The sequence below is a fragment of the Sparus aurata genome, chromosome 1, assembly GCF_900880675.1.
Source record: "Sparus aurata chromosome 1, fSpaAur1.1, whole genome shotgun sequence".
NCBI lineage: Eukaryota > Metazoa > Chordata > Actinopteri > Spariformes > Sparidae > Sparus > Sparus aurata.
In genome coordinates, this window is record NC_044187.1 from 14,116,886 (window position 1) to 14,129,413 (window position 12,528).

The following is a 12,528-nucleotide window of genomic DNA, read 5'->3' on the forward strand; positions in this document are numbered from 1 at the left end:
ACGTTGTGGCAGTCTTTTATGTTTTCTCTCCTTTTTATGGCTTTGCGGTCAGCAGTCTTTTGAGATTTTAGTGATTCCTCGACCTGCACTACCTCTCTCTTGGCCTCTCTTACTCTCATTGCTATATTAGCTCATGGCCGTGGCTCTCATTTTGACATCAGCACTGTATCGATGCACCCCTGTCCAGCCTTAATCGGCTAATGGCCTCCTCTTCTTTCCTGCCCAGCCAAATCAGCCCCTCCCATAACCATCCCTCTATCTGTCCCTTCCTTCCTTCGCCCTCCCCCTCTCCTCTCCCCCCATACCCCGTTCAGGCCTGGGGTCAGTGAGGCCAATTTTCATGCCTGGCTAAGTCACAGAATAGCTTTGTGTGTATATGTCTGTGTGTGTGTGTGTGTGTGTGTGTGTGTGTGTGTGTGTGTGTTCATGAGAAAGGGAGGGAGGAAGAAAGACAGAGAGAGATGTTAGTCAGCAGCCACACACAAGTCATGTGATGGGTGACCTCCTGACCTACCTTTACTCCAGTCCCTTCGCTCTTCCCCTTACCAGCGATCATTTTGTGTGACAGGGAAATCTGGCTGACTCCTGTACCGAACTCATGCATATGTGCCTGCACACACACACACACACACACACACAACATGCACCCCACTCTGACCTAGAAAAGCCACGTCCAAAATAGTCTTGCCAAGTTCACAAATGGAGATTGTTGACAGCACTGCGTGGTGAAACAATGAACAAGCACACTACCTGTAATGTCCAACTGTTTTTAGCTGTAGTTACAGGCTGTGAGCTTTCTGTCTCCTTTTTTTTATGAAAGGTTAACACAAGGCACAGGTTCCCAAACACTGTAAGTCACAGAGGTGCTACATCCAAATATTTTTAGCTGCTCACTGTACATCTCTGTTCAGTCTCAAGGCAGTTTATTTTAGCCAGTCTTGAAGCCTCACAGTCTCCTCTTAATGCAGCCTCAGCTTGCACTTTGACTTGTTATGGCGCTCTCTTTGTCTATAATGTGGTGGCACTATACATCCCGGTGGCCTAGAGAGAAAATCCCCCGCCACTGCACCACTGAATCACCCATGTGTGAGTGATAACAGATCCAGACTGCTGAGCACCCCGCAGCTGTTTGTCTCAACATGCAAGTCATCCCCGCCATTACACCGCTAAATGGTTCCCTTTCAGTGGCAGACGCTTGCCGCCTCGGCCCGTATCTCCATGCCTCCATCACTTGGGGGAGGTTGCAGTTACTGTCGCCGAGCCAGCCGCCGTACTGGAGGCAAAGCAGTTGAATGTGTGTCAGGGGAAAAAAAATGCAGTGGGGGCAGGACTCCGGCGTTAAATCACATTCTTGGCTGTGCAGTTTAAACATATGTGTGCACGTGCATTTGTTTGTCCCCATGTGTGCGGTGGGCATACAGCAGCAAGTACAGAGCTCAGACGAAGCCCCCTTAGAGCTTGGGCCGGAGACCATGACCTTGGGAAATGTCATTCCGCCTACGGGGGTGGTTCGCCTGTGACACACAAAGCCATGGTAGTGGAGTGCATCGATGCACTGTAGCACTCCGGCAGAAGCCTGGTGGTGTAGTCTTGCGTCCAGTTGCACCTAACCCTAAGATTTAAGAGTGAACCTTGGAAGCAAGAGAGTTCAGCCTCAAAGCTGAGACCTCGGGTCAGCAATCTAGCGATTTCCCTCTAACCACATTACAGCCATTAGTGGCTCTTGCTGCTTTTCACATGTCACATGGAAATGGGTCAAGCCCTGCCCTGCATGACTCACTGGCTCTTTATCCATCTCCCTCTCTTTCTTTCCTGTTAACCCTACTCAGGTGGCAAAATGGCGTCAAGGAGCATGGGAAATTGGGTTCACAATCAGTGCATTATGGAGTTTACATTCACCTTTATAGCAGTCACAAGAAATGAGAAGGGTCATGTATGCTGTTTATGCTAATCGGCCTCATGCATCTTGTATGTTTGTCTAAGTGAAAGTCTATTACACATATATTTATAGACAATTTGGTATTACAACATAATCTGTTGTGTTGGTTTTTGGCATCTTGACATTTTCCGTCAGCTTTTGGTTAAAGAAAAAATGTAACATGCAGTGTGTGTATGTGTGAGACGGATGATAAGATTGTGGGATGTGTGTAAGCCCTGTTTGATATCTGTTGCAGCAGGAGAGTAGCGGTCATAGCGGGTTGTGATCGTGGTCACCTTTGTGGACCACGGTGAGCCACGCGGGCCAGATGTCAGCCAACTCTAATGATCCCAACAGGTTGCTGGGGCTGGGTTGCCTGGCAACCATTTTTCCTTTGCCTGTAAACAGACCCACCAGTCCTCTGTCAGGGTCGCGAGGGTGAAGACAGCTTGGCGTGTGCGGGTATATGTGTATGTTGGCGTGTGAGACATTTTAAATAATTCTTTCATTGTCTTGTGTTTTGCTCTATAATTGTAAGTGCCCACTTAAGTCGGAAATCTCAGCTGTTTCCTTTTTTTTATTAGATGTATTGTGAGGTTGTGTACAGTAACCCAAAGAGGAGCAGAAAAAAAGTCAGTTTTGACATTTTGCTTTGCCCAGGCTTGGTGCTTTTGACATATTCTTATGGAGGTTTGTTAATATGTATCAGGAATATTCACTTTTCTTTGTTCGCCCTTGTCTGGCAAGCTGTAATGTTTTGCTTATGAATATTGATACATGAAGTGTATATTAATGACCCTTGGTGACCTTAACCCTATCCTTATTGGCTCCCCGGTGGTATCTGCAGGCTCATGAATATTAATCTAGTTCTGTAACCTCCATTACCCTAATCTTTGCTGTCTAGCCTCCCAGAAGGACCCGTTGTCATGGTAACCCCTTTACTAGACTCTTCCAAGACCAAGGGTGGGAAAAATATGGTTAAAAAAAGGACAGAAAAATCTAAATTACTCAAACATCTTGGATGCGCCTTGTGGAAAACTGCCATTATATAAGAAAGAGGTTGAATCTGTGTTGGAAGTCATTTGTGCACTCATTGCTGAGCATTTGACTTTGCTTTGAGCAGGCTACTGTGTTTTTGAATGTTCAAAATCGCAGTCTTCATTAGGCTTCCACATGAGAAGGGCAAGAATGTGAAATAATAAAAGTGAATAGGAAATGCTAATCGCCAATGTTAAAAGCGATCTACTGTCAGCCAAGGGCTATGACTATGCCCTCTGCTTAACTATTCGTAATAAATGTTTGATGTTTACAGTTCTTAATCAGTATACTTGAGTGTTCAGCCAAAAAGATAATGCCCAACTGTTGGACAGAGAAACTTTAGCCACGTCTCCACTCCATGAACTGTGCTGTGCTTGTGCTTTGACACTTTGACATGGAGTTACCGAGTTCAGGCCTTTATAGTGTGTATACACGCGTGCAGACATGATTTTTAAAAAGAACAGTTGCCATGTCATACATCAATGAGCTAATTTACCTTAACTTCGTGGGTTCTTAGACCTCGGTGGAAACACAGACAACGGCGGGATGAAGGAACCTTTTAGTACTTTGAAATCTAGTTCCTTGGTCAAAAAGTTGAGTGCACTTTGAGTGAAAATGATGCTTTGGTAATACTTTTGTCCCACAACACAGCATTTGTTTCTGTTCTCTTACTGAATATTGTATGTTCACTCTCTTCTTACAGATTTGGACAGCACCGAGGAAGGAGGGCCAGATGACGGTCCTGTTGAGGAGGAAGGCTGGTTTGGGAATGCTTCTGACACACGCTCAGAGTCGTCGTCCTATGGAGACACCCAGGATGAGCTCCTCCTGGCCAGGGGTTCCTCTCCTGATGAACGGCCTGGAATCAGCACTGGGTCCGCGGACCCAGATAACTGCGGGGGTGAGAGCTCATTGGGTTGCCCCACACCCATCCATCGTGCCTCTTTGGAACTTCTTGGATTGGATGGAGGTGCATTCTCGACCCAGGACACACTCTCCTCTGTGGTATCATCACTGTATGGTGAGGCAGCATCTCGTGCCCTGGGCAAACCTCTCAGCAGCAACCTACGGCGCCTCCTAGAGGCTGGGTCGCTGAAACTTGATACTGGGGATCTCCTGGGTCGGTCATCTAGGGGAGGTGCTGGGGGAGAGTCTCCACCAATAGGTCTAGCCCCACCTTTGACCCTCTCCCCGTCTTCCCATCATGCCCAGCAGTTAAGTGCTCTTGCTCGAAAACTGGCCAATAACAACAACAACAGCGGTTCTGCCTCACCAGCCTCCTTGGCACCCTCAATTACCAACATTAAGCAAGAGCCCCATGACCCCTTTAACTCTGTCACTCCAAGCAATGGCAGTGGCTTTGTATGGGCAGGTGTTGCAGATAAGTGGCCACCAGCCAGCTGTTCCACGCCCTGCGGCTCTAGCCTTTCCCCGGACTCTGCAATCCAGAAGTTAAAAGCTGCAGCAAATGCTGTACTTCAAGACAAGAATGCCGTGGCCTCCTCCTCAACAAATTCGTCGTCCTCCTCCACTTCTGCCTCATCTGCAGTACCCGCTCTTGGAGGGGGTGGTCGAGGAGATGATGTGGTGCGCTTTGATGCCTTCAACTCTCCGTTCAGCCCACAGTCAGCTAGCTCTACCCTTGCTGCACTTTCCAAGAAAGTCAGTGAGAGGAGCCAAGCCTCGTCAACGGCCAGTGCTCCTACTGACCACCAAGGCTCAGCCAGCTCCTTTCTCTCACTTGTGTCAATGACCTCCTCGGCTGCCTTGCTCAAAGAGGTGGCAGCCAGGGCAGCGGGAAACCTGCTGGCAGAGAAGAAGGAGGGTTCCTCCTTGGCGACACCTGGGGTCCTCCAAGAGGATGTGAAGCCGCTGCTGGACAAAAACCAGAAGGCTCCAACGCCTTCACCAACCCAGAGCCTAGAGTTGTTGTTGCCGTCTACTCCAAAGGGCAGAGGCAAGCCAAACAGCCAAGCAGGTAATTTTAAGAAAGAATATAACTAAAGCAGTTGGTACAAATGTAGTCCAAGTAATACTACAGTTATTGCATTGATACTGATAACAAGAGTGGAGCTCAGCTCAGCTCAGCCACAGTTACAGAACACTGAAAACACACTCAACTGTTGCCACTGAATGAGGCTACTTAAGCTCAAACAAGGTTGCTACACTGAAATAAAATGACCTCATGTCTGTATAGAAGAAAGAGACTACGACAGTTCAAGATAATTTCAACTGCACTTCATTTATGGAACATTTTTCGTCTTCCCTCACCATGCCCTGTTCTTTTGAAAAATAATCATAAGAATTTACCTGAAGTTCAAGAGAAATATTTCCCCATTCATTATACTTCTTTGCATTCAGTCTTCACCAAAAAAGTAAAACTTATATCATGAAATGCAAAGTGGAACTCTTAGTACTGATGCATTAAAACTAATATTGCAATGGATGATAAAATGTTTTTGCTGTCATTGTGTGGAGTCGCAGGTTTACTTGTCACCGAAAAAATCTGAAAAAGGACAATTCTGAACTTCCATGACATGTTTTCTCTAGTTTTGTAATGGTTTTGTTCTCACCTCACTGGCGATGAAATAGCGAGTGGTGTAGCCTCAGCTTAACTGTCAGCCGAGCAGAGAGCATAGCCGAGAGAAAACAGCCCTGGCTGGCCTTCTAGTCTGGGAAATGGTCTGTGGGCTCAACGGGGGGTTCCGACTGAGACCTCACTGCCTTCCCAGACCAGCTCGTTTGTGCTCGGATGTGCGTGCTGCCAAAAGGGGGCCGTCAGTGTGTGCTCGGCACAGTGGGGAGCCCTGGAGTCCATATCCATCTCGGCAGCCTCCTCCTGGCTTCAACCCTCACTAACCAGAGCCCTCTGCACTGATCAGCACAGCAGACTTAAGGCCAAACACATCATACTTTCCACTGACTGGATACAGATGCGTGCACACTCTCTCTTTTGCTCTCCCTCACATGCTCTCTCTGTTACTCACAAATGGCCATGCAGTATATTCTGTAAGTGTGTACTCAGATGTAGACATATAACCCAAACAGTGGTGCACACGGAGATCTCACTCTTGCACAGGGAGAGAGAAAGCTTCAAAGTGCAGGCTCTCACTAAGTAGCCTTTAGGGAGAACAGAATGTTTTCAGGGAGATGGATGGGCACTTTTGAGGGATTGTGTCGCAACCCCGCCAAATCTAAAATGGCTGGATCAAATTGACTTCAGACAGATGAGGCAGTCGATGTAATATTCTGTGATCTGCATGCTAAAAAGGGGGTCTGCTCTAACCCACGAGCCGTCAAGGTCGAGCAGCGCTGTAAAAATGCAGGTAGTTGTTTGGTCGCCAGACTGAAAAATGTGACCTTGATTATTGACTGTCATGTCTTGTTTTATTGTCGTCCCTTGCCAGTTCCACCATAAAACTGTATTGCAGGGTATGTTGTGCGCTCTGAATGTACAAGGAAAGTCTCCCTTTTTTTTCTAAAACATGGTTGTGATTAGATAGGAAACAGGTATGTTAAGCACTAATGGAAGGAATGAAACTCACACACTCTCCCCCGTTTTATTTCCGCTTCACTCGGCTTGACTCAGAATAAGCAGAAGTCATTTTTGCATTGTGATCTGTCCTGTGCTTGGAGAGGTTGGGCCGCAGATGGCGGTTTATTGTTGCAAATAGGCAGTCTCGAGGTTTTACACCTCAGGTCAATGAATGGCTGAGCACAGTAATTTCACCAAACACTGATTACCAGATGTTTTTCAAGGAACGGCACTGGAATACTTATGAAGCCATCCTGACAGGCCCTTGTAGAATTTGTAATGCAATCATGCCTCTTTCTAATAAGACCAATTAAACAGTAATGGATGCCGGATATGAAGCCAACAACAATAATCGAGATACTAAAATATGCTTGAGTTTTTACTCCCATTGTTCCATTGCTTCCAGCTGGCATTTCCCTTGATAGTTTTCACCATTAGGTGTGGAGAAGCTATCTCCCCCAGATACTGTAGTCTATATTTGGAAAAGCATGGCTTTTATTTTGTAATGGCAACAATGGTACATTTCAGCAGCATAGTACATATTTCCACACACTGAAAGACTGATGACTGGCTTTTTAAACTCCTTGAATGTTCTTTGTAAAAGGTAACAATGTTCTTTGGCGCCCTCAAGGCTCCCCTGAGGATGGAGGCAAACCGTTTCAGTGTCCTGTGTGTGGACTGGTCATCAAACGCAAGAGCTATTGGAAGAGACACATGGTCATCCACACAGGCTTGAAAAGCCACCAGTGTCCCTTGTGTCCCTTCCGCTGTGCTCGCAAAGACAATCTTAAGTCCCACATGAAGGTGAGGTGATATCTTCATCTTATGACTCTGCACCTCCGTCACCTTCACTCACATCATCTTTAATTAGTGGCTATTATGGCTCTAGCAATATAATTATTAACATTAAAGGATATGCATGCATTCGTTAAACTTGTAATATATCCTCTTCATGGCATAATTAAACACTACTGCATTGCAATGTTTGTTGTAAAAGAATTAAACTCAGAAGAAGCAAAGAATCCAGTCTTTGTTTGTGATGTTGTGTAGCGCCACAGTGAAGCAGTGATTTGACACTTAAACCTGTCCACCTTTTCCAGGTACATCAGCACCAGGACCGGGGTGAGACGTTTCAGTGCGAACTTTGCCCGTTCACCTCCTCCCGTCACTTCAGCCTGAAGCTTCACATGCGCTGCCACCAGCACTTCCCCCGCACAGACGTCAAGGTGAAAGAGGAGCTCACCACAGACACGGAGGGCGAGGGCTCCCTGATGGGTGACAGCGGCTCGGCAGACCTGAGGGGGACCGAGGTGTCCCCACTGCATTCAGACACTCAGCAGCAGACGTCGCCTCCGGTCGAGGCCTCCTCCAATCACATCCACATCAAGGAGGAGCCACAGGAGAGAGATCTGTCTGTGCTCTCCCCCTTTAGCATGTCCAGGGACCGTCCCAACAGCAGTGCCAACTCCTTGGACCTGCCTGGAGTTGGGGTAGGAGTCGGGATCAGATCCAGTCCCAGTGGTCCAACCACAGCCTCCCTTTTCAGCCCTGACATTAGTACCAAGACGGCCACTGACCTGCTTATGAAGCTCTCAGGTTAGCATCATTGTTTTCATAAAATGGAAAATGCAGTTCACTCCAGGGCTGCTGCTTGTCGTCATTATTGGTTAATCTACTATAATTTAGGCAAATAGCAAAGTTGTGACCATCACAAGTTTGCAGAGCCAAAAACTATTAATTTTATACATTAACTGATAAAATATGGACAGTCCTTTCATGCCTGAAAAGTGAATCTAACTCAGAAGATGCATCAAACCTGAATTCCTTCTAACTGCCAGCAGTTGGCAACTCCACTGGTTTCAAAAAGAAAAGTGATGATATGTAAGCTTGTGAGAAAATGATCCTACTTCTCATTTGATTTTATTATCTCAGTAATATAATAGTTTTGTGATGAGTTTAGGGTCTCATTCACTTGTTTCATGTCTTCTAAAATACAGCATATTGTTCATTTTGTAAATGATATCCCCATTTAGAGTAAAATAGGCAATGAAACAGGGTAAACTTTGGGCTTGGATACCTTGTGATTGACAAGTGGCTACCATGGCATTTCCTCAGATTCTCAGTCGGATCAAACTGCAGCCTCTCGATGAAAAATGTTCACTTCTGCCTCCACAAGTGTAACTTTTTTACATATGACACCTTTTAACAAGTTATCACTATCAAAAGACTTATCAAAAAATTTGACAATTCATGTTCAGATAATCAACTGACACAATCATTTCTGTTCTAATGTGTTCTATTAGTCATCCATGTGTTTATTTTTACTAACTTTGTGGTCTGTTTATAATGGCACCAGCCTGTATGCTATCAAAATTACAAGCGTAACACCAGTGTAAAGTCAGTATACCATATTGCCATTATTGCCTATAAAAAGGATTAAACCTCTAACTGTCCAAGTGTAAGACACATCGCATCAAGTGAAATGGTTTTGAGAAAAACAGCTTCCACAGTCACACTACCAGCTTGACTCCTGTAATCCATAATTGTTCTGTTTATTGTGCTGTTCTCTCAACTTGACTTCTTAACTCCAGTCGCTGCAGTTGCACTTTTATCAAAAACTTGCTTCACTTCTTCCAGACTTGAACGTGAAGACATGCGTTCTGATCTTCGTTCTGTTGTCTCCCCTTTTGCCTTAAGTTTTGTTTTGATTCTTCGCTGTCACCAGAAATAACACTCGTAAGAAGTGTAAACAGTTTTATGTTTATCGTTTCAGGTCAAGGCTGCAGTACGTCTCTGTGAGCTGTTTTTAATGGATTTTAAAACAATTGGAGCCTAAAATGTCTGGGAGTTAGTTCAAGCCTTTAATGAATAGACGACAGTTTTAATTTTGACAGCTGCAAATACATTAAGGTGCTTGGACTTTTTATGGACATAAACACAGGGGAGAAAAACGCAAAACCCACTGGTGTTTAAGTAGAAATAGTTTACACAATTGTGTGAAATAACGCTGCATGGCTCTTGGGTGCATCTCTAGACACGTATGTTTGAGCTGATGTTTTTTCAGACTTTAAATATTATTGTGCAGATTGGGGATATCAGGCATGCCTTCACTTGTACACAGGGTTATTCACAACCTTGGCTTCTGTGTCTTTCCCATGAGTATAGTTGGAAAGTAGGCCATGGACTTTTAGCCTTTTCACAAGTATCACATGCCTTTTTAAACTGGTACCCAAAGAATTCAAAATCTAAATAGCTACTGATTTGAGGAAGACAAAATACTGTATATTAGCTCTTTAGAACAAAGATATTTAATATATAGAAAAGGCACAGAAAAATTGCTTATTTTGTAAAAGTTGGATTAGGTGCACTCTGATTCTCTATGATGTACAGTAGTACCTACATATCAAAAGGTCTTTCTCATCCAAGTTTTATTACAAAATCGTCTTGCCAGTCAACATATTGTATACTGTATGCTTTATATTGTTATTGAAAAACACAGTAGGCAGTCACAGACACAGAGGCTTGAAATATTCCAATAACATCCCACAAAAAGCCGTCCAGTTTGTGCAACACTGAGATACACACAGAAAGGATCTACATTCTAAAAACAACACATCTCACTGATGGTGGCTTGATCCGTGCTCAAATAGTGGATACTCCTAAAGCTGGCACATCCTACTGATTTATTGGCACCCTCCTTGTGTCATGCCGCGTCTGTGTACGACTAAGGTGTGTTGGAGTAAGCAAAAGAGAGCAGACATTCCTCGCATAATAACAGAGCATTCTCAGTTTCCTTACTCCTGCATGGTATGCTTGGAATCTGATATCGAGCTTTCTTCTTACCGTAGTTTTTAAAAGTGAAGCTTGAGTGGCTTCATGCCTTCAAAAGTTGCTCAGCTATATGGTCGATGGAGATGATGTTTTTGCTCTTCATCCATCAAAGTTCACCTGATGTAGAAAAATTACTGTGTACAATCATGAGTGGTTGCAGCAGAGTCGAAGATGCTCTCAAACATCAACTTAAGTGCCACTGTGCAGCACTAAAGTCATGACCTAAATCAGAGCTGTGCAGTATGTACTCATCTTATCTTATAGATAAATAGTTTCCTTTAAAATTGCTTATTATTTACTTAAAAGTGTCATTATGATACCCAAATGATATTACAAATTTCTATGATTTTATGAAATTATTTATCCATCCAAGAATTAATGCTGTATGATGGATTTATTTAACATACAGTTAAAATGACTCTCAAAGTCCTCTCATATTGGTCACTGATTAGCTCCGTTGAAGCACTTCGGGAGCAGATGGTTTGCTCAAGGGCACCTCAATACTAGTTGAGGAATTCATTTTACTCACCCATATTTGACATTTGTCAGGGGATTTAAAGATCTGCAACATCTAGACATGTTTGTCCTGCTTACAATTGTGTTTGCATGTGTCAGTTTTATTATGACTGACAAAATGGTATATTTAATGATATTTAAAGTTGTTTATGAAACAGAAAATGACCCAGAAGTGGGTCTGAAGCTCTGGTACTTTACATAAAGCAACATTATTTTGGTCAAAAGCCTCATTCAGAAATTAATCAGTTTGCAGTTGCTGCGGATTACCTGGTTGTCTACATTGCATGACTTATGACTTAAAGCAGTTTAAACAGTAATATTTGCCATTCACAAAGTAGTTTCAGGCTTAGAATTTCACTTTCAGTTCAGTATTTTATGCCATTGGTAAAGTCGCAATGTGACATGGAATTTATCTCAGCTTTCTAACATAATGACACATCACTTTTTAAACAAAACTTAAGAAACATGCTGCTCTAAGGTGTACTAGGTCCAGGCCGTGTTTAGATGCATTTCACCATGTTGCACAATATCAAAGGATAAGCTTGGAGACGATGGCAAGATTGATGGAAAAAGGTTGACCGAGGTTCAGCATCGGGGTCGAGGCTACGGCTGCCAGTCTTCCACTTAATGCTGTGTAATTAGATTGAGATCTTGAGCGAGGATGGGAGGAAAAAACCCTGGGAACATTAGATTAATTAAAAATTTATGCATAATTCATAATTAAAAAGGAATTCATAATTTGAAATGATTAGCGCCCTCAGCGCCATCCTGTGACCCCGCCAGGATGCACAGGGACTGGGCCGGCTTAGTTAACTCCCCCTCGATCTCGCACGCCCCGGCTCCACATGGATGCCCCCTGGGTGCCAGTTGCGTTCACTCCCAGACTGCACAATCAAGCAGAGGCAACTCCCAAAGGAGCCAAGATGGCTCCTCGCAATGTCAGTCCAGTGTCAAGTGGCGGACATCTTAGTCAGGGCATCATTCAAGGAGAATGAGGAGGGATGTAAAAAGACAGGGCGAGAGGATGCTGAACTTGAATGCATGATGACGGGTTTTAATGAATACTGCTTTTTTGATCACAAAGTTCTCCCTTTGTTGGGGGGCGGAGTTAAAGATGGAGGTTTATGAAACTGAGAAGAACAGGGCTCAGATCTTTGTGAGACTTACCCATGCCACAGAGCAGCCAGGGAGGGAGAGGTGAGGAAGTTCCTCCTGGGACCTCTAGACTCTATTTCTTTTGACCTCCCTGCCAACCTAGATTGAATGTGTACACGAGCAGCTCATCCCTCCTGCTTTTACACTGCTGTCTCAGTGCCTCAATCCCACAAGGCATGGGAGAGGGAGGGGTGGAGGGAATGGGGGGTGTAGAAAAAAGCTGGAGAGGGAAAGATAAAAAAAAAAGAGAGACAGATAAAGTGACAGCATGTGAGGGAGAGGGAGAAGGAGGCAAAGAGGGAGTTGAATCGAGTTCCCCAGGCATTAAAAGCCAGTGAACTCTTCCTGACCTCTGACATAATAAGCATATCATTTTTTTGGGCTGCCCTGCTTTCCATTGAGTCTTGTACTGATACCCTTTGATTTTTATCCTTGCACGCTGACACAACCGTTAGCGATCCAGTGTGATCCACATTTTGATTCAGAGATGAAAGCCACCGAAGCACTTTGAAATGCACAGCCCCTACCCTGTGCC

The 12,528-nt window shown here is 44.5% G+C and overlaps 1 protein-coding gene across 1 annotated transcript in view; it reads left to right on the top strand.

The window, feature by feature from the left end:
• Positions 1–12,528, top strand: part of znf827 (zinc finger protein 827) — a 71,643-nt gene that overhangs the window by 17,834 nt on the left and 41,281 nt on the right. The window contains exons 2-4 of the mRNA XM_030421754.1: positions 3,660–4,934; positions 7,123–7,295; positions 7,592–8,087. Coding sequence (XP_030277614.1) covers positions 3,660–4,934; positions 7,123–7,295; positions 7,592–8,087 — 1,944 coding nt within the window. The remainder of the gene's footprint in view (positions 1–3,659; positions 4,935–7,122; positions 7,296–7,591; positions 8,088–12,528) is intronic.